The sequence below is a fragment of the Phalacrocorax aristotelis genome, chromosome 2 (assembly GCF_949628215.1).
Source record: "Phalacrocorax aristotelis chromosome 2, bGulAri2.1, whole genome shotgun sequence".
NCBI classification, from domain to species: Eukaryota; Metazoa; Chordata; class Aves; order Suliformes; family Phalacrocoracidae; genus Phalacrocorax; species Phalacrocorax aristotelis.
This window is the reverse complement of record NC_134277.1, coordinates 22,844,759-22,868,051: the sequence shown is the minus strand read 5'-3', so window position 1 is coordinate 22,868,051 and position 23,293 is coordinate 22,844,759. Positions and strand designations below refer to the sequence as shown.

The 23,293-nt window shown below is 38.4% G+C and overlaps 1 protein-coding gene across 1 annotated transcript in view; it reads left to right on the top strand.

The window, feature by feature from the left end:
• LOC142052508 (macrophage mannose receptor 1-like) overlaps positions 1-23,293 on the top strand; it is a 63,259-nt gene that overhangs the window by 3,222 nt on the left and 36,744 nt on the right. The window contains exons 2-7 of the mRNA XM_075082712.1: positions 846-1,247; positions 2,702-2,875; positions 6,407-6,571; positions 10,897-11,010; positions 13,374-13,520; positions 19,315-19,497. Of these exons, the coding sequence (XP_074938813.1) occupies positions 846-1,247; positions 2,702-2,875; positions 6,407-6,571; positions 10,897-11,010; positions 13,374-13,520; positions 19,315-19,497 (1,185 nt within the window). The remainder of the gene's footprint in view (positions 1-845; positions 1,248-2,701; positions 2,876-6,406; positions 6,572-10,896; positions 11,011-13,373; positions 13,521-19,314; positions 19,498-23,293) is intronic.

Here is a 23,293-nt window from a genome sequence, read left to right as displayed (position 1 = left end):
TTGAAATAAACCTTGAATACATGAAAATGCATGCTGTGAAGTACTATTTACTTAGGGGGACAAGTAACTTCAGGAGCTATGAAGAGCCTCGTAGATTTTCATAAGTCATTAAGAGGTGTACCTGATGGTGGCAAATTCTACTGTTGTCAGTATTTCATTCATAATGGAGAAATATAAGAAAGGAGAAAGAAATCACTGATTACTGCACTTGAGTGAAAAATGAATACGCTGTTCTAGCCCTACAAGTAGCTTGTGTATAACACTTAAAGAAAATATCCTTCCCTCAATTAAGACCTTAAGGATTTTAGCGGACCTTATGGGAGCAGAACTCCCCCACTGTGGGGAAACGGATCCTGAAGAACTTAATGGCTGTTGTCATCTCCTTATGCCTGGGAGCCAGGATCAAGGAACCAGCGTTGCTGGAATGCTCAGCATGAAGATCTGCAGCGTATGGTGTGCGTGCTCCCTTGTTGCAGCAACTCCTGGGGGTGCAGCTTGGAATAATACCATGAGGGTGTTTTATCTCTTCAGTTTAACCCATGCTTTAAAGCTACAGGAGACACTAGATCTGCATCTCTGCATGATGCTAGATGCATCTAGCCTTGCACTTTTGAGTGTAGATGCTTCCACTGATGCAAAATAGTTCAAACGTCCTCACATCTGAACTAGTTCCATTCTAGAGTCTACACTTTAGTAGGTGTAGGCCACCAGAGTACAGCACCTTGTATTGCTGAACAGATGATGAGATTTTAACCCCAAGGGTAGTGTCCAGATTCATGTTTCTTTAAGATAGTAAGATACTTCAAACCAAATGATTCCAGTGTTTGTTTTTTTTTGTCTTACAGATACTAGCATCTTCTTAATATATAATGAAGATCACAAGCTCTGTGTACTGGCTCAAAGTTCTAATTCAGTGACTACTGCTTCTTGCATTCAAGAAAACGAGTCACAAAAATTCAGGTGGGTCTCAGAGCACCAGCTTATGAGCATAGCATTCAAATTGTGCTTGGGAGTGCCTTCGAAGAAAGACTGGGTTCCGATCACTCTGTATCCTTGTGACAAGGCTAGTGAACTTCAGCGATGGGAATGCAGAAATGAGACTCTTTTTGCAATCCAAGGGGAAGATTTGTTTTTCAACTATGGAAACAGACAGGAAAGGAATATTATGCTGTACAAGGGATCTGGTTTGTGGAGTAGGTGGAAAGTCTACGGAACCACAGACGATCTGTGTTCTCGAGGCTATGAAGGTAAAGTTCTGTAAATTAATTTCTGTATTTCAAACTAATTTCTATGTGTATCTACTTAAAATAATTAGAAGTGTAGGAGAATGTCCTTCATCTCGTTAATGATCAGTGAGTGTGACTTCTGGTGAAATCAGCAATACTTCAGTGTGTGTTTTATGGTTTTTTGCAGGGTTCATTTTGCTTTTTTGTCAAAGCTGTCAACGTTCTGCATGGTCGTGATTCATTTAGAGAGGGGAAAAAGAGTCAGAATACATGTATAATTAATACACAACTATTAATGATAGCTTTTACTATTTATATGTGTACAGAAAAATGTAGTATGTCTGTTGATTATGGTTTGTGTTTTTTTTTTTTCCTTGGGGAATAAATATGTATTATGCTGTAAGGATTTAAGGATTTAATTACCTCTTGATATCTTCAGCTCCAGCATATTGAAGATGCCTTCCCACATATTTGAAGGGAGTCTCTGGGTTGGTGCTGTAGTGTTAGACAAAGAAATAAGATAGTTTAAATAGTTAAATTTGAAAAAGTTATATATGATACATACATACATACATATATACATATATTTATCATAGGTATCTGGGAATGCATTTGGCTTCCCATTTAGTATTATTGATAAACGGAAATGGGCAGAGAGGGAGGTAAGGCTGCATTTTCTAGGGTTTACGCAACGGGTGATTACAGTACTAGTCCGTGGTCTAGAGCCAGAATAAAAGACCCGTAGCAAAGCAATTATGTGAAAGGAGGCGGGGGGGAGGGGAAATGGAGTGATGGCCTGCCATTCCTTCCTCCTTTGTTTTCTAGCAGCTCTGTGTGACCGTGAATGTGGTGTGTCATCTCTAGCAGTCCCTGAGAAGCAGTGTTCCTCTGTATGGCCTCCCATCAATGCATGTACATTTTATGCGCACACAGAAAACTGCTTTAGTTACTTTGATAAGTTTCATCGACTCAGGTTTCTGATGAAACAAAAATTGTCTTTAGATGCCAATGGAAATTTTATTTGGGCATAGTATATTGGAGTCACTCTGTGGTATATATCTTTCAAGTTTATACATATGTGCTCTTCCCTGTCTAAAATGGTCAGCAATTGAGCGGGTTATTGACAGAAGAATCAGCAGTTGTTTGTGCTTAAAAAGAAAATTGCTCAGCTGTGTGGATTTTATACTTTTGATTGTTATGCATGTAAAATTTAGCACAGGAGCGTACTCGTCTTGGTTCAGTCCATTCTGGTTAGCTGTCTCTTTAAGCAATAAAAATTTGTCTCATATTGGACATGGGTATCAGCTGAGACCTAGAGAGTAAAATTATCCATGTCCCATTTCTAGTACAGTTCATATACTAAGCTAGCAAGCTCTGCTTGCTATAATACGCTATAATATGATCATAAAGATGAACTGATATATATCCCATGCTTATTACTGCTTATACATTTTTAAATTATTGTGTCTCCTTAGATACCTACACAGTGAAAGGAAATGCCAATGGAGCACCTTGTGTATTCCCTTTTAAGTTCGGTAATAAATGGTATGCTGACTGCACAGATGCTGGCAGATCAGATGGCTGGTTTTGGTGTGGAACCACTTCAAACTTTGATGTTGACAAGATATATGGATTTTGTCCGCTGAAATGTAAGTTTCGTATGTTCAAGATTCTGCTGTGCTTGGAAATATTGGTGTCATTATGCCCTTTACTGTACAAAATACAGTTTGAAATGGTGTGTTTTTCTGTCTCTGTGCAGCCCGTTATCCTCTTAGGAACTACTTAAATATGCAAATATAAGGCTTAGCATAAAAATAATTGGCCAACTACATCCATGTGAAAGTATGTTAATCATATGCTGGGATCTGTAATTACACCATTTACTTAAATAAAAAGTTAATTAGATGTAAGATGTTACATTAGTATATGCAAAAGGCCATATAGAAGTTTATGCAGGAGAACTGTAAGCTAGGATATAGCTTAATTTAAAATTAAGACTACTTTGTCGAATGAGTTGCCTTTTAAATGTGAAGGAGCTTACATGAACTTTTTACTAAATCCAGTATTTCCCAAATCTGTGTGCTACATTGTAGTTATGTATTTAAAATCAACGAGAAGTATTTATATTCCAAATTCCCTGGTTTGAGTATAGTTAGAATTTCAACTGTAGTATATGAGTATACAGACCTTTATTTAGAAATGTTGATACTACTTTAGGTAGATTGGAGTAATATGTATTTTAATTCTTTTACATTTGTATAAAGTTTCTCTGAACTTCTGTAAAATATGTACTAAGCACTTTGTCTGCAACCTGCTGCTTCTATCATGCTGAAAGAGGTAGGACTTCTCTCTCCCTTCTTCTTATTATTGTGTTTTGCTGTAAAGCTCCAGCTGACCACAGTCATAGCTAAGGAGAAAAACATGTCTTTCCTTTGATGCAAAGAAAACACTGCGGGTTGATTTTAAGTGGTTTGATGATGAAGTATTAGTGTCCTTGCCTGATTTCCATGAATTTTGCAGTCATTATTTCAGACAAAAAAATTTGCATGTTTTTTTTTCTATGCCAGTATTATTTTCAAGATATTAAAAACATGTTGGGAATATCAATCCCATTAATACAGCACATGCAAGATCAACTTAAGAATGCTACCTGTCTAGCGTTCTTTGAATATAGCAAAAAGGAGACATGATTAAAGTTTTGTTTAATTCTTTGGCATAATTCAAGGAAATCCACAGATGGCTGTCATTGTTTTTGGAAAAAGCTGCTTAATGCTGATTGCCTGCATGTTTCCTTCCTGATTCTTCAGTACTGGCTATAAAATATTCAAGTTTGGGTCATATATTTTAATGAGAGACAGGCTGTTGTAGCAAAGATTCTAGTCAGCCCTATGAAAGAGGAATGCACTGCATGAGAGAATGATAAATTAATAAACTCCAGCAGCACCTTTAAACATAGAATGTTTAAGTCTTTGTATGTTAAAGTTTATTCAATAAGATTAAAGTGTTTGTTGTTTCTTAAGCTGTCTGGGGGAGCAAAAATGCTGATACAAAGATATGTGATGCCAAATATTACAGCTTTTCTTTCTGGAGCCTGGACATACAGTGAAATTATCATGGCTGAACCAGTCATATATCTTTTTCATTGTGGGCAAAACCGCTCAAATGTTCTGCAAAATGAAGAGGGCATAAGACTATACTTGTAACAGTTATTATGCTCAATAGAGGTGTAGAAATTTGACTGGTGGAGGTAACATAATTGTGACTATGACCCTTTATTTGGTGCTTTAAAAAGAGGTGCTGATACAGTGACAGTAGAAACCTAAATCCCACAGGAAGAAACTGAGAAGTGCTGTTACATCAGAAAGTTTTTAGTAGCCTAGGAAATACTGGTTCTTTATAGGTTACGCTGTGTCTTTTTGAGCTGTATGTTGCACTGCAACGTAAAAGTAGGTGTCGGGGAAGAAAGAAGGTTGCGCAGTGTAAGACCATCAGGAGAGAAAGTCATGAGGTATGCCTATAGCTGTACTAAAGTGAGCAAAAGTCTGTTGAGGCCCCTTTCTTGACAGATGAAAAAGCTAGGATTTGTGTGAAGAATTTAGAAAGCCTGCTAAGTGATGCATAAAACTTGCAGCTGACTAGGAGGGAAACAAAAAATGCTGAGAATGCAGAAATATTTAAGGTCTTGCTATTATATTATAATTATAATAATTATATTTAACAAGGTCTTGTTTACATCTTCCTCTGTAATAATTATACAAGACCTGTAAAACCCTTTCTATTAAGTGAGAGCCAGTTTTCTTTATTGAATTATAGATTTTAATATTTTTGCAATCTCTATTTTATTCCAGGCTCATGCTTATGCACAGGAATTTATGGTCTTGTAGAACATGGTGTAGTGAAGAAATTTTGTCTCATAAAAGATTTTGGGCAGGAGTTGGTTTGTGGATAACAATCGTATGAAAATTCCCATTTTTAGTCAAATGTAAATATTACAGTATGTTATATCTGATTTTTGTTTTCTAAGGTTAATTTGAAAAGAAGCACTTCATATTATCTATAGACTATGAGATATAATACAGGAAAAAGTGGAACTGCTTACTGACCTGCTGACATTTAACATGTATCATCCTTTGTTCTGAGTTTTGTTTATTGTACTGTTTTCCTCTTATTTGCACACTTACGTTTTCTGAGCTCTGTGAATTCGGAAAAGGAAAAGACCTCTTTCTCTCAAATTTTTCACAGCTTGCAACTTGAGAAACTCTGATACAGGCTGCAGGAATTTCAGTCTTTTTCCCATTGTCAGCAGACGTACAGTGAACTCTGCTATATTCTGCTTTTGTCAGGCAACTTTAATCTCTTTATGGAGTGATATTTAGCTCAGTGTTAGGGCCTCCTGTAGGTTCCACTTCTGGCAGAGCAAGGTCACCCTATTGTCTGTTGCTTGTTGTGGGGATTCAACTGAGACAAGCCAGGAGAGGCTGCAGCAGTGTAAAGAGTGTGGCACCTTCTGGGGCCATTTCTAATGTCAGGCCCTGCTGGATGGCACTTTCACTGGCTTGGCATTGCCTGCAAGTGCCAAGATCAGGTATTCAAGGAGATCACAGTCAGGTCAAGTGGCAGAGAAGAAAGTGTGGTGGTATGTCCGATAGGTGCATAAGACAAATCAGGAGTTGTAGGAAAGGGTGAAATGGATGTGGATAATGTAAGTTCTGTGTTCAGTGCTTGGGTCTGATTACTTCTATCACAGTAAGGAAATCCACAGCCACTTTACACAGTATCCAGAATTTGTAAAAAAATTGGGGTTTCTTATCTCAGAAAAGCGGTCAGCTTGATGTACACCTTAGCTAGCATGAGTTTGGAAGTTTTTAGTCTTTTTCTCCACAGTGAGAAATCAACTTTTTTAGCATGACTTTAGCCACTCATTTTCTATTGTAAACAACAGCTTTGTTATACCAGAGAAAATAGTGACATTGTTTCATTACCTGTGTACTGTCCAACATGGCTGTCATGGTTTAGCTCTGCTCTGGATTTACTAAAATGTTAGAGATCCCCAGGACTCCTTTCAAACCAGTTCTCTACTGCAGTGGTTAGGTTTGTGTATTTTTGCCAAGTGGTTTATTTGATATTTTTTCTGTCTCCGTCTTCATTATCAGTTACAGCATTGCTTTTTCTCCCTACAGTTAACAGTTTTGATTTGTTGTGGAATACCGATCCTTTAACAAATGTCCAGTACCAGATAAACTCTGGGGCAGCTCTGAAATGGCACCAGGCAAGAAAAAGCTGTCAACAACAGAAGGCAGAGTTATTAAGCATCACAGAGTTGCACGAACAAACATACCTGACAGGTAGGGTAATATTACCCATCAGTTTTTTTTAAAAGTACATTATTGTAGCAGTGACACTTATATGGCCTGTTCCATCTTGAAAATGGGTATTTGTTTATTTCTGGTAATTAGTAGATTTAAACTGTTATCCTGAATGATTTGGCTGGAAAAGTTGGACAGATAATGATTATTTTTATCCTGTTTTCATATTGCCAGAAACTTACAATAACATAAAAAACACAGCAATTAAGTGATGCAAGCAATAAAAAAAGGATGTTGGAATGCAGGAAATGCAAAATAGTTTGTAAACCAAAGATGCAGATACCAAGACTGCATCATTTTTGTGCTCTACTTGTTGTGTGTAGTCAGTGCTTTTGGCCTGTCTCTTTAAAGCTGTTGTACCATCAGTATGAGCTAAAATATGAAAAGAAAGAAAAAGAACTAATAAACAAAAGGACTTACAAATAATTTCTTTTATTTTCAGTCTCCTTCAGTGTGTTTTGAAGTAATTTCCAAACTTCTCTGAAAAAATTCAGTCCTGAATTTGTAATTGAAAACATTTACATTCTGCAATGTGACAGTCTCCTTTTTATTACTTTCTTAGCCTGTGTACACATATGAAGTAGTCCACTAATTTGTCTATTAAAAAGATTAGAAAATATTTTGAATATGTTACATCAGTTGGAAGATAAACTTTTCTATGCCATATGTTGTACTATGTAAGTTCATAGAATCAGAGAACCAGAGAACGGTTTGGGTTGGAAGGGACTGTTGCATTAATAGTAGGAGTCTGAGGAGTGGCTAGGGGGAGACCTGACCATTGAGTCACAAGGTTCAGACAGGACCCCCTTGCTTTCTAAACTCCTTCTCAGAGAGGAGTCTAGGTGCAGCTAAGTCCAGTCTTAGTCTCAGACTTGATCAACGGTTTATTTTCTGAGGATTGTAGGTGTAACCACCCATCAGAGTATTTGTTGTTAGTAACTGATTTGGCAGCTACCCAGGCTGGTCACATTCAGTGAGAATGATCACGGCTAGATTAATGTATAGTACGATTTATTAAAGCAACAGATACACAGGTTCTTTGGATTACCGGTGATAGAATTGCTGGTTACAAGACACACACAAATACTAGGAAAATTAGTAACACTGCCAGGCTACAAGTGTGTTAAGCAAATATGAAGCAACTCTAATGCATTGGAGATTTAAAGTGAAGCTGTAGAGAGGTTTCTAAGTTTTCCCGGGGAACACTTGGTATAGCCGAGTGCTCAAATCTTACCCAAAGGCGTAATGTGGGGGGAAGAGAGGCTCAGCCCGTTGACTAGTCCCAGGAGCCAGAGTGGTACGCGATGGTATCTTCCCCAACACCTGTTTTTACTCTTAACCTAATTTATATTATCTTGTACCTTTCAGGTGGAGCTTGAGTGACTCTAGTCATACATACCTTTGTTATGATTGGTGTAAAATTTCCTTGCTTTGCCCAGTGAGGGGTGGTTGCACCTTAGAGGCAGGTAGCTTTTGGGATGGAGGTGTGTTTTGGTATTATAATGATAAAAAGGACAGCATTTTGTCAAAAGCGTGACAGACTGCTGGCTCAGGGTAGCAAACGTGCAGTGTACCAGCTCCATGGTACCGCGAGTTCCCATTTATCACAGAGCCCGGCCAAGTGTGCAGTGTACCAGCTCCATGGTCACAGAACCTGGCCACGGTGTCTCCACACCATTCCATCCTCTGGACAAATCCTCTTAGAGTCAGTACACCAAGTTCTCCTGGCATTGCTGATATCTAAGGTTATGAGCCTAGGGAACTTCCATGGAATGGATTTCTCACCTGTCAGCTGCACCCTACGCTGCAAGCTTCTTCCATGCTGTACCTTTTCTAAAAGCATAAGTTTAATTTCTAAATCACTCCCAGCAATTATTCCACAGGGACATTTAAAGATCATCCAGTCCACTCCCCCCCTTATGGGCAGAGACACCTTGCATTAGATCAGGTTGCTCAAAGCCACATCTAACCTGACCTTGAACACTTCCTGTGATGGGGATCCACAACTTCTCTGGGCAACCAGTTCCAGTGTCTCACCACCTTCATTGTAAAATATTTCTTCATTATGTCCAATCTAAATCAACGCCCTTTCATTTTAAATCCATTGCCCTTTGTCCTGTCACTACAGAGCCCAGTAAAATTATCTCTCCATCTTTCTTATTAGCCCCTTTTCTATATTGAAAGGCTGTGATAAGGTGTCCCTGGAGCCTTCTTTTCTCCAGGCTGAACAATCCCAACTCTCTCAGCCATTCTTCACAGGAGGGTTGTTCCAGTCCTCTGATAATTTTCATGGTCCTGCTCTGGACCCACTCCAATAGGTCCCTGTCTTTCTTCTACTGGGGATCTGAGAACTGAATGCAGTACTCCGGGAGGGGTCTCACAAGAGTAGACTGAAGGAGGAGAATCACCTCCCTCGACCTGCTGGCCACACTTCTTTTGATGCAGCCCAGGATACAGTTGGCCTTCTGGACTGCAAGCACACATTGCTGGCTTATGTCCAGCTTTTCATCCACCAGTACCCCCAAGTCCTTCTCTGGAGGGCTGCTCTCAGTCCGTTCATACCCTGGTCCGTATTGATACTGGGCTTTGCCCTGACCCAAGTGCAGCGCCTTGCATTTGGCCTTGTTGGACTTCATGAAGTTCACATGGACCCACTCCTCAAGCCTGTCAAGGACCCTCTGGATGGCATCCCTTCCCTCCAGCACATCAATCGCACCACTTGGCGTGGTTTCATCTGCAAACTCGCTGAGGGTGCACTTGACCCCACTGTCTATGTCATTGATGAAGACATTTCCTAGTATCAGTCCCAATACAGACCCTAGAGGAACACCACTTGTTACTGATTTCTATCTGGGCATTGAGCCATTGACTGTAACTCTTTGGATGCAGCCATGCAGCCAGTTCCTTAACCGTCTAATAGTTGATTCATCAAATCCATATTTCTCCTATTTAGAGGAATGATAAATGTATTTTTAATGCCATGAACAGTCTGTTCCATCTAAACTTTTGTTTTCAATTTAAGGATTTTGTCAAAACATGGGTCTTTTTTTTTACTGAGCATGATGAAACTGTTGTTGAAATTAATGCTCAAGGGAGCAATCCAGCAGTGACGTATAGAAGTGAGTTATTAGTAGGTGTGTTTTAATTGAAAACTAGTAGATATTGCTGCCAAATGTATGTGAAAATCAGTTTTTCATTCTACAGCTTTCCTGGCATAACCAGGATTTCCTGTCATGCTCGGTTCTTGATTGCCTTAATAACAACTTGTTTGTACAGAAGTAGTACTGGAACACATTATTATGTTGGTGCCAAATCAGGCTCTGGTATGACATTCCAGTCCTTTCCAGTGCTTAACTACCCCTCCTTTTAACCTCCCCATGCTTCAAGTGCTACCCCATAATCATGGTGTGAAAGACAAAATATATAGAGCAATATTTCATACTGGCATGATACCATCAGTACAAGCAGAAATAAATAATATATGTTGCACAATGATTTTCTGTGAGCTATGCAAAAATACATTTCATTCAAAAAAATCAGCAGTTGTCCAATGGGTCTTCCAAGTCTTATATGAAAGGCAGAGATAGACAATTGATTAATAATGACTATCAATAATGCTAGAGAATTCAACAGGACCATACTTAAGCATGATATTTCTAGACGCTTTCAGAACTGGAGGGTTAATTTGGAACTGGTTTTAGAAGCCTGACTTATCATTGGCTAAAGAAGTGAAATCAGATGAGTCTGAAAAATGTACAAGATGTGCTGTTAAAAAGATGATGTTTGGAATGATCACATTTTAATGTAGTTTGATAAAAAGCAAACTGTTTTTACTTTACAGTATTCTGTAAATTTGAAACTGACATTTGTTAACGATATTGGAAGAGGAAATGCACAATAGGAAACTATTCATGTTTCATTTTAGAAAAATTATTTTTGGTTTCGTGACCTTTTGTCCAACTTTATCGATTTAATATTTTATAATTCTGGAAAAAAAATATCTTTGTTTCATGTTTATGATCATTGGTTTACAAAGAGTATGCAGAAGTGTAATTTTGTTTTCTATTGAAATAAAATTCTCCACTGCTAAAAATGTGAAAACTCTAAAACTGAAGTCACCCAGTAAGGTGACGTGTTTTGCAGGTTTAGCATAGCCACCTTAACTAAAATGTTAAAAGTTGTTAAAACTTGTGCTGGAAATAAGGAGAAGCAGACAGTTTAGCTGGAATGCAGCTCTCAAGTTTCGAGAAAGTGTTTGTTCTTGCTGTGCATTTCCAGTATCTCTCTTTGTCTCTGTTACTTAGGTTTGACTGGGAGACTGAGTTCTGCTCTCTGGTTTGGTCTTAACAGTTTGAATTTCAACAGTGGATGGCAATGGGTTGGTGGTGCTCCATTTCGATACTTAAATTGGGTTCCAGGTAAGGTTAAATATGTCGCTACATGGTTTAAAAGGCAAACATTTGGTCATCATGTAATATGCTTCTTTTCTAGTACTCTATTCTCCTGCAATTATGGAGCATGTTTTGATGTTGAAAGGTTCTGACTGTCAGTATAAACACTGTGAGCAACAGCCCTTATGCTAGGAATACACACTGGGCTTAATTTATTATTCACAATGGAAACGGTAGCCTCAAAATCCAGAGTAAAGTTTTAAAAGTCAACTTTTTGCACTTCATTTATATATCTTCTTAATTTACTTTATTTCTATATGGATACAGAGTAAATCTGGTGGTATAGGGGTCTTCATTTGTGAGATTAGACTGGTCAGAGTATGTTTGGGTTTGTTGTTTTTTTAAATTCCATTCCTTTCTAATTTGTTTTGTTTATTTGCTTAAAGATTGGATTTTCATTTTCATTTGGGATTAACATACCTGTGGCAGTAACACAAATCAAACTGAACATGTTAGGCTAGTCTACTTTAAAGCAAACCCAGCTACTTCACACCTATTGTTGCAATATTCAGCTTGGGTGCCATTATTAAAAAGCTAGTCTCCTATGCCATCTGTATACACGGTGAAGAGGTGCTTTTCCAGTTTACTCTTTGGAGTGCCTATGTTAAGATGTTTTTTTGCAGGACCCTTGTTTCCTTGCACTGGCTATTCAGGAAGCCTTTGGAGACTAATTTAAAGTAGATATCTGAAGCTATGCAGTGTAAATACTTTTCTTTATCTTCATTGAGCATGTCACATGTATTTAATCTGCAATAACTATAAATGCAAGCTCTACTGTATCATCCAGTGGTTTCCTTGTAAGGCCAAAAGCACATTTTTGTGGACAAACTTCTTGAGTAGGTAAGCTTTGAAGAGTGAATTAAACTACTTTATAAATAGCTCTCCAATGGAGTGAGCACACAAGGCAAACAGATGGGCTGAACTGCAAGTTGCTGTGAAGGTGTTTATAGGTCTGTCATTGGAGCACGTGGATGAGGATCTGCATGTAATGATGAGTGGGGAAAAACTGATTGTGAGGTGGAGCCAAAGTGGCAAGGTATGGTTATTAAAACTGCAGACAACTCTCAGTTGTCCTGTAAAGAATTAGATGGGTTTTGGTGCCACCAAAATGGGCTCCATTAATCTTTAACTCCTTATGTTTCTTAATTTCATTCAAAGGTAATACTCTTAAGTCCATATAAACTATTTTATATTTGTGCTATCTCCTTCATGACTTGACTTTGGTCAGCCTACCTCATTTCATCCACATTACTATGGATGTTCAAGAGCTGGCTGTTAGTCCACGAGTATATTTTGAAAGAAGTTGTGGAAGCTTCATATTCTTTCGTCTCACTAGGGCTAAATAAAGAACATAAAACCATGGGAACTAAATTATCGAGATTTAAACTAAAATGATGCTGGTTAGGCATTTGGGAGAGCTAACTGCCAAAAGCTGAAATTTTTTTGTACATCAAAACTATTTGAATTGGTATCTTTGAAGTAAGAATACCTTTTCCCCCTGTGGTAAGAAGATACAACATGGCTGCAAATATAAGACTAACTGTAATCTAAGGTAATGAAAATATAATGATATAAGAAAATTTTCAGTGAATAATCCTGCACACTAAAAATATTGTTTTGCCATGTTTATTACTGAGTAGTACTGACACTCGCTTGTTATGTACAATAGTGGCACGTGTTCAGAAATGAAAGAAAATCCATATTAAGTTTAATCACATTAGACCAGATCTTGAAAAGTTCATCTAGTTTATTGCAGAAGTTTGTTCTGTTCTACAGGTTCTGCTTTACTTCTAGATGTTCCTGTTGGTGCTAATGCTAATCTTCAGCTGAAAATACTGAAATACTGTGCTATTGTCATATTGTTTAGACAAGTGGACGAGTTCAGATTAGCAAAATAATTACTTATTATTTTTCTGTCTTTACTGTTCTACTAAGTACAGAATTTGACTAGCTTATTGAACAGTTTTTTCCACCTGAAGATTGTGGTCTGGAGTTTAGACAGTCTTTGTTTAAAAAAGGAAAAAATCCAAAGGAAATAGGTGTACTATAATACTTTGCATCAAGACTTTGAACCTGTGAAGAGGCTGTGAAATTGTGAACTGGATAAATATCTCAACTTGTGGTTGCTGTCAGAAAATATCTCTTAAGGGAATGATCTGCCCTGATCAATCTAAAGGACTGTGGAGAATCACAGTTGTCTGTATATTAATGTATCTTATAATTAAAGCATGGAATAGATTAGAATGTGAGTGTAATTTGGAGGGTAGCCATGATGTGCTTATACTTTGTTATTGTTGTTGTTGAGGTTTTGTTTTGTTTTTTTTTTAAAGGACATCCTTCTCCAGAACCTGGAAAAATCTGTGCAGCATTAAATCCTGGCAAAGGTGCTAAGTGGGAGAATCGGGAATGCAATCAGAAACTTGGCTATATTTGTAAACGAGGAAATGCTACTTTAGAATCTTTCATTATACCTACAGGTAGGTTTGGTAATAAACCCTCAGCAGATTATTCATGGCCAGTGTTTTTTATCTGTAATTCTAATAGGTACTTGTTATTACACATGGTAAAACCAAGCAAAGGTCTCTGCAGACTGGCTTGATGAAGATTCCCTGTAAAAGTGAACAGTGTGTACTTCCTTTTTGTTCTGGCCTCGCTACTTTGTGTATAGTAATCTTTCTTCAGTAGCTTTGAGTTCTAAATTGCAGAAGTGCTGGAGGTCTCTTCCAAAACCAAGCAGAACTGCCAGATTTTGTTCATAGAATAAAAAGAGAAACAATGTAATATTTTTAAAAAAAGATGTAATTATCTGAAGCTCCATGTACTCAGTGAAACTAATCTATTTCTTCTTGCTGTCATTTTTACTACTTATGAAATAGAGTAAGTTTGCCAGTGCAAGCTGGTAGTGGACCAGAGGAATTTTAAAAAATTATTTGGAGAAAGTTAAATGATTTTTATATACCTATCTATTTTAGAAACAGATATATATTTATATATATAAATGATTTATTTATTTATTTATTAAAAATGATTTAACTTATTTATGAAGTTATTTAAATTATATATATGCTGACTCTTTTTCAGAAGAAATGTAATTCTGGCACTTGCCTAATGTACATAGGAAAGACAAAACAGGGATGAGATTTCATAGCTTTATTTAGACCTGTTTCTTTACTATCCCTCTGTGTACTATAAAGGCCTTGTAACTTACTCCTTTGTTTCATCACTCCTTTCTGTCTTTCCAAGTTTTTCACTTTCCAGGACATACAGGAATCTCCTAAATCCACTGACATTATTTTGTATAGGTTTTAGAAGCAGAAAGCTAAACCATCACTGGATTTCCAGTCTATACATTAATATGCATTATTGGCAAACCAGATGTTTTGGAAACTCAGTGTTTGACATTTGGCTTAAAAAACATTTTTTAAAATGTTTTTCCTGCTTTTGCCAATATATAACCAGTCCAGTCAAAAACACATAGGTCAGAGACTTCTGCCTAATTTGTTTTGCTTTATTGCTAAGAAAAAAATAACCACCACCACCAAAAAAAAACCCCCCAACCATTTATGTCTCATTAATTAAATATTGAAATAAATATTTAATACTTGAATTAAGTAAATTAATACTGCAGTATTAAAATCAAGCATATTTGTTGCCTTAGCTGAGAAGGACTCCAGTGCTTATTTTAATTCTTTCCTAAATTAAGATGTGGAGTTTTTCTAGTATTTGTATACAGCTGACAACGAGATAGTTTAATTCATATAGTTTGTCTTACATTGTTCAGTTGGCTACTGCTCAGCTTTTCAGGTTTCATACATCAGTTCTTAAACACTGGTGCCTCTAAATATACTATGAACTGAATCCTGGCTGCTATCTTATTTAGACTTCATTTCAGTTTGGGGGCTTTAGTGGCAATTTCTTTCTTATGCATTAGGCTTTTGAGTATCCCCCTGCCCCACTTTGACAGTAATTTGTAGGAAGAACAGAAAGGAGACAAAAGTTTTCAATTGTACAGAAATTGCTGAGTAAATATGGTGACAGATTAACCAGAGTTTGGCAGCATTTCACTTCATAAAATATTTTCCAAAATGTCCCATGGGGGGAAGTCATAAAAGGAATAAGCATGCGATCATGCAAGGTGTTAAGTGCCCTCAGCTTTTAATGATATAAAGGAAAACGCATGGCAGTTGATGTTTTCCTGACTCAAGAAATAAATTAATTGCAAATTCATACATGCACTTAGTTGTGCGCTTAACATTAAACACAGGGACAATACTTTGAATTTTTAATCCTAGCAGTTACAAGTGAGTCTAACAGGGCAATATGAAAGGACTGTGGGACAGAAGAACATTTTACAACAGTATATAATCATGTATGTATCCAAAACAAAGTATAGAGAAATCTTTACAGAATATTTATTTTTGTTGCAGATGAAGATTTTCATGAAGCAAACAGGTGTACCGTTGTTTTGTAGCAGAAATGCTTTTTCCAGCAGGGGGCCACATCATTGTATACATCTAAGTGATGAATCTTAGGGCTTCAAAGCATTTGCCCTGTAACACTGCAAAGCGGATTAATAGGAACCTGTTAATTTCACTTGCAAAATTTGCTTAGTTTTTTAACTTAATTTTCTTAGGAAAGGCTGTCTGTCTGTCTGCCTCCACCAAGTGACTGCCAAAATAGATTTCATCACAATCCAACAAGGTGTAGTGAATGTAGAGTATTAAATTTCCAAAAGTTTCATAAAACATTCGAACAGAGGAAATAAATGCTCTTAGCGTCACTGTTGTGACTCCTGTGTGAGCTCTTTCTTATCAGATCACAGAGAATGGGTGTGAGAGAGAGAAACTTGAATGCCTGAATCACGAGACAGACTTCAGGTAGCGCTTTCACCCTTTCAGACACCCAAGTCAACCACTGTGAGATCTTCAGACTTCAGGAAGCCAAGCTTATAATTTACAACAATATTTGCTCTCTGTTTGAGCAATAACCATTCTATGCTTACAAACTTAATTTCTGTATCTTGACCTATTCCACAGTAAATGTATCAGCTTGACATTTGGGATAACATTTTTTTAGACATCAATGTTTTTTCTTGTGTTACATCTTGTTTGTTTAATTTGCTTTGCTTCTTTTGCTGAAGTCAAATGAAGTTCAGGGAGTAGTACTTGTTTCTGTTATGGTGAAAAATAGATTGTGTGACTTTGTGTTGTCATGTATTTTCTTTATAAGGAGAACAGGGAAGCACAGAGTTCATTTTTGCTGAGTACTGGAAATGAAGAACTGAAGACTTTCTCCTAGTGAGAAATACCCAGCTATGTCATTCAATAAGACTTGCACCAAAGAAACTAGATTGTCAACTGCTTTTCTTCTTTTGCAGCCTCTAACAAATTCCCTGGTGTTACTGGATTTACTAGCAGAAGAGTCTCCCACCCTGCCATAGCTGCTTTCGTGTTTACAGTAATAGTCTCATCGTCTCCTTTGGTCTGAAAAAGAGACTCTCACAGACTCACTGGGGAATGCATACCTTTGTGACTGTCTTTGTAGCCATGTCTGAACTGCTGATGTCTGTTCTGTTCAGTGTTTGCAGTTTGCAGAAGGGTGCACGAAGTGTGTTAGAGGTGCATACAAGCCTAGTTTTTTCTTCATAGAGTAGAATCATAGAATTGTTTATGTTGGAAAAGACCTTTAAGATCATTGAGTTCAACCATCAACCCAACACTGCCAAGTCTACCACTAAAGCATGTCCCTAAGCACCACGTCTGCAAATATTTAAATACCTCCAGGGATGGCAACTCTTCCGCTTTCCTGGGCAGGCTGTCCCAATGGTTGACAACCCTTTTGGTGAAGAAATTTTTCCTAATATCTAATCTAAACCACCCCATAACCTTCCCCAGTACTGAGGTCAGGCTGACAGGCCTGTAGTTCCCCAGATCCTCCTTCTGGCCCTTGTACATGGGTGTCACATTTGCTAACCTCCAGTCAACTGGGACCTCCCCGGTTAGCCAGGACTGTGGATAAATGATGGAAAGCAGCTTGGTGAGCACTTCCCCCAGTTCCTTCAGTACTCTCAGGTGGATCTCATCCTGCCCCATAGACTTGTGTGTGTCTAGGTGATGTAGCAGGTCACTAACATTTCCCCTTGGATTACGGGGGTTCCATTCTGATCCGTGTCCCTGTCTTCCAGCTCAGGGGGCTGAGTATGCAGAAAATAACTGATCTTACTACTAAAGATTGAGGCAAAGAAGGCATTAAGTACCTCAGCCTTTTCCTCATCCTTTGCCACTATGTTTCCCTCCTCATCCAATAAAGGATGGAGATTCTCTTTAGCTCTCCTTTTGCTGCTAATGTGTTTATAGGAGTATTTTTAATTGTCTTTCATGGCAGTAGCCAGATTAAGTTCTAGATGGGCTTTGGCCCTTCTAATTTTCTCCCTGCATAACCTCACATCATCCTTGTAGTCCTCCTGACTTGCCTGCCCCTTCTTCCAAAGGCCATAAACTCTCCTTTTTTTTTAATGAGTTCCAGCCAAAGTTTTTTGTTCAGCCAGGCCAGTCTTCCCCATCGACTCATCTTTTGGCACATGGGGACAGCCTGCTCGTGCACCTTTAACATTTCCTCCTTGAAGAACGTCCAGCTTTCCTGGACTCCATTGCCCTTCAGGGCTGCTTCCAAGGGACTCTGTCAACCAGTCTCCTAAACAGGCCAAAGTCTGCCCTCCAGAAGTCCAAGGTGGCAGTTCTGCTAACCCCTTCCTTACTTCTCTGAGAATCGAAAACTATGATTTTGTGATTGCTATGCCCAAGATGGCCTCTAACCATCACATCACCCACAAGTCCTTCTCTGTTCATGAACAAGTTTGCAAACAATTTCAAAGTAGTTCTCTGACTGTTATAGCAAAGCACTGTAAAATGCATATACTCAGAGCTGAGACCAGACATAGGACAAATTAAGCAGCTGCCTGAACCATGAAATTAACCTCTACAACAGCATTTACCACCTCTGTCCTCTTTCATTTCTCCCAACGTCACTATGTACATTCAGTTTGTTTTTCTGCCCCCCCCCCCCCCCCCCCCCCCCGTATTACAATTCTTCCTCTCCTGTGGCAGGATTGACAGGGCTCCTACCAAGCACTGAGCCTCTTGTCCTGGGCTGACAAAGTTCAGTTTTACTTAAACTTTGTGAGAACATGATAAACACGATGATAGCACTTTTCTGAGGCAGGTCTGCAAACAGCAGACTATGTTTATAGCTGTGCTAGAAATCTGTGTACTAAGTACCTACTAATCCTCAGCATATCCATATAAAACAGGATATGTGCTTGCAATCTGGGCCTGACTGGTCATGACTTTGGATGCCTACTTAAATATTTCCATGGGATATACCCCACAGTCATACACAAACACGGTTCTTCTCCCCCGACATATACAAGATTTTTTGCCAAAAGAATTTCTTCAAACCTGCTGTTCTTGTTCTTCTCTATATATTGGTGGTTTCTAAACCCATCTGCTGATTATAAATAAAGTGCTGCAAGAATTACAATTTGTTTCTACAACAGCAATATTCTGTTTATTATATGTTCAGGTGGCACTCCTCCCAAGGCTGAACTGTTTGCTGAACAGCAATGTGGTTGTTGGCAGTGCTCTGGTACTGTTCTGTTGAACTTTAAAAAGCAGGTTTTAAGCATAAATCATTTATTTGACAGCATAATTTTCTCAATGAAGCTTTTAAGTAGGATTCCTGAAAGCAGTATTCTTATTTGGATTTTCTCATGATCCTATAGAACCAGTTATTTTTTCTTTGCTAGTCTAGCAGATGGGACTAAATGGGGCTAATCCATAAAATGTCTCAGGTTTGGGGAAAAACATGTTTTGTAAGCCCAGATTCTTAACATATAGCTATACAGCATGGAGAAGAGAGAGAAATGCTGACGAATGTGGAAAAATGATAAAGCACAGCTCAGCAGACCTTACCTTTCAGTATGTATATATACGTATAAAAGTCAAAGCTGTGTTTTACGGTAATTTTTAATTCTGTCTTTTCACAAGATGCAAGCACTTGCTCGCAACTGTAGTGTCCTTTAAAAAAAAATCTGGAAGATTCAACTGTTAATCATGCATGCAGATTATTATCCCTGTACATATTTTTCAACTGTGCTGTTCTTAATGATGAAAATATGTAATTAATTTGTTTGTTAATCCTTTCCTTATGTGATTTTCAGTCTTTAGTTCAGAAGAGAATTCTGAAACTATTCATTGTGCTTTTTATTTTCAGAGACTAATGTGCCCATTAAATGTCCTGATCAATGGATGTCGTATGCTGGTCAGTGTTACGTAATTCACAGGGACCCCAAGATATGGAAAGATGCGTTAACATCTTGCAGGAAAGAGGATGGGGATCTGGCGAGCATCCATAATGTCGAAGAGTACAGTTTTGTTATTTCTCAGCTTGGGTACCGTGAGTATTTTTTTACAATAACATAAATATATGTATACTAAGAAAATAAAAAGTTTTGAGTATGTCTTACCTATTCATAAAAGGAGAAGACTGTTTAAAAAAATAATTGTCCTGATCACAGGGTACAGAAAGACTTAAATTTTAAATTTAGAAAATCTTTGGAAGAAAAATACCCAATAAGAGCACAAAACCCAACCGAAACATACAACCACAGAAAATCTGTGGTCAATGTTGTGAATTGCATCAACCCCAAACTCTTATTTCTTTGGGTCTGCTTCTGTCTCCTTTTATACAAATTAAAACAATTTTCAACCTTTTCAGAAGCTGGAAGGATTTTTACTATCGGTCTGCAAAGATAGATGAGGGGAAGCAAAGTCTGTTGGCGAAAGACAGTTTGGGAAGATCTGGGCCCTATTACCATCACTGCCATGTCCTTATTTTTTCAAGTCACGCTGCTTGTGTTTCTTCTGACAAAGGAAGCTGTCTGTCCTAGTACGTGGATTCAGATGTGCCCCAGATTAAATATGGTGCTTAGGTGCTTCGTTTCTGAGCACACACTTGAGTTGTTGCAAGGCAAGTTAGGCTACAGATGCTGTGTGTTCATTATGGGGAATGCAACCATGCTGACACTGAGGCAATTTTGTAGTTGCTACTGCTTTACATGAACCTGATCTTGCATGTAGGATCAGTTACTGCTTTTTGATTGGGGAGAAGCATGTTCACACCTACGTATGCTTCTTTGCAGTAACTGATCCTATGTGTGCTTTTAGTGCCAGGTAAGCGTGTGTTAGTTTATTCTTCACTGAAAGTGCCGTAAGCTGCTTTGATCTGCAGTGTAACAGCAGCCTTGGAGCGGCAATCATATAATAGCTGATATGTTTTAGTTTTGTATCCTAGCCAACTCCATGGCAACTTTGTGCTTGTCCTCACATTCCTGAAAGAGTGATTTGTTGGTCTTTCATGAACAACATGAAACTTTTACTCTTTCAAAGGAGATTATTAGGAAAGGTGGGACATCTGGACGAGACACTAGGACATTTGAAAGAAGTTAGGTGCTAAACCAAATTAGTTGTATTTTCACTTTACACCTTGGAAGTAAATTATTTATAGTTTAATGCCTTCTCCAGGGTCCTTTCCTGAACCAACTACGCTGCACTGTTTTTGTAGAAGTGAATGTTTCTGAAAGGCAAATAGTCCTGAAAGAAACCAGGCTTCTCACATACGGCACACTCAGTGCAACAGACTATTTTGAAAGCATTCTTTTGAGAGGAGTAAAATTGAAACAATGAAAGAAGCCTTTTAAGGCAATTTATGACAGTAACAGTATCAGATTACCCTTGTTCATCACTGAGATGAGAACACCATGTATTGCAGTGCCTAGAAAATCTTGTCTGCATCAGAACTCTGCTGCAGTAAGTGCTGTACAGAAGGAACAGAAGTCTGTCTTTGTGCCAAACAATTCACAGTCCCATGATAAAACAAAGGAAGAAGGGGTACGACGAGATGAGTATTGTCATAGCAGCCGAGCTTTTATTGTCGTCACCCACAAAGGAGAACTTTGGAGGGGAACATGAAGAAGAATAAAGAAGTGCATTCTGGAGGTTTACACAGAAGTCCAGCATGTGATATAACACAAATGTGGCCCAGTGCATGTCTGAGAGAGCAGAAAACAGCTTATTTACAAGTGGCTGGGGAAAAAAAATCTTGGTATTTAGTCACCCAGCTTTAGAGATGATTGCAAAACTCTATGACAGCATTTCTTCTTCAGAGGAGAAAATATTATGTAGGAAGAGGCTCCACAGAGCCAGAAATGGCTCTTGGCCATTTCTGGTTTGCATGGCTTATTTAGATGACTTTGTACTCGTTTTGTTGAAGAATGCTGTTTATTGTTCATTTTACCATGGTGTGAGCCCACCACAGTAGGATCTCTGGTCATGGATGAGGCCTCTGCTGTGCTAGGTGCTCAATAAAGAGAAAGATTTTAACAGATAACTAAACAAAAAGAAAATAGAGAGCATGGATGGCAGTAGCTAAGAAGGGAGTGAGAGCATGATGGGCAGCGGAATTGGAACAGGTTTCCATTTTGGCAGCAGAGGAGAGTGTAAAGGAGGGTACTGAGAAGTGATATTGGGGGACTTCTGAACACGAAGAGCAGTCTGGAAGAAGAGGTCAAAGGGCCTGATGTCCTGTGAATCTCAGCCCTTCTTACTGGAGGAGAGCTGGTATGGACAGTGTGGATGAGCTATGAGGGCTGATCGTACTTAGGTATAATAAAGCTGGGGGAGACAAGGGAGGGAAAGAGAAAGGAGAGTTGACTCCATTAAAGTGACATGCTGGGAGGGTGATTTTTGCAGCAGCTTGGTTGGTCAAAATGTGAAGCCTCCATGTTCCTGTAACTAGCAGATGGGAGAAATATCACAGGAGAGTTTTAAGTTGTGGGGGTATGTAGGAAAACCTCCACCTACAATGTGCTAATCAGAAAGGATTGCCTTGGGGGCAACGCCTTTTAACTGTTTTACAGGCACTTCTATTGCTAGTGACTGCAGCAACAGAAAAGAAACAGTTTCAGTTCCATTGAGAGACCCACTCTGGCAGCTGATGTTTTTTTGGGTGGGCTTACAATCCCATTTTTAATTTCCATGGGTGATTTCATTGTCAGGTTGACTGTGGTCAGTCTGGATAGAAGATGTTAGAGGAAGACTTACAGAAGAAGGCAAGAACTGTGATAACAAACTAAACAGGAAAAACCTCTGAGTGTAGTAGATGGGTTGAAGAAATGCAAGGGCATAAGTGGTGGAAAAAGCTGTTAAAAAGTAGTCTCCCTATCATTCATGAAAAACACTCATAATGAGTAAGTTCTGGCAACCAAGTAATTAATACTCTGCTTGGAAAGACTGCTACCCAAGGAAAGGACTGTGCATGTAGTTGGTCAGTGTGATCTGAGTCATAGTGCTGTGGACCAAACGAAATACCTGCTGCCTTTGTCTTAGTCTGGATGACAGACTCTGAGTAATTAAATAATAATTTAAAAAATTCCCATTGCACTGAACAAAGTCATAAAATCTCTTCTAGAGAGGAATACCCTTTGATGATGATGGAGTTCAGACTGATTATAAATGCATAAATTTTTAATCCTCCTTATTCAAATAGATTTTTTCAGAACAAAACTAGGTATGAACATTATAATAGCAGTGTTAGAATGGAGGACTTTAAGCACAGACAAATAAACCTCTAAGAAACAGCTGCTGTAAAGTAACATCCCTGATCAGTCCTGTACTTCCCTTCCAGCCAAAAACCAGCAGTTAACTCCATTAACTGCAAACTGAAAAAAGTCCAACAACTACATGAATTTCATTTTGCTCTGAAATAAAACAAAATGTAGGAACACATATAATAGGAAAACTTGCAAGTTCTCTGGTTGTCGGCTCTAAAAGACAGGGCTGGGTGTCTGAGCATTAGAAAAGAGGGCACTTCTTTCTTCACTATGCCAAAGGTAGGAGGAAAAGTGGAGGTAGCATTTTATTTAGGTGTTTATTCGTATCTGGTTATGAGAGTTTTGAGCTGGAAAAAAAGACTGAACATAGATGTGTTGCAACATAATTCCACAAAGAGAGTATTTTGCTTGTTTTATAGAAAGTTAAACACTCTTCTTGTATTGCCACTAGAGTGAGCGGCCTTTCCTGGTGACTGGACTGGATGTATGAGGAATGGTCTGCCCTCTTTTTGAAGCAGGGAGCCTTAATTTCCTGTGACAGCCTTTTAAGCTTCCTGAGAAAAAAATATTTTTTGTTCCATG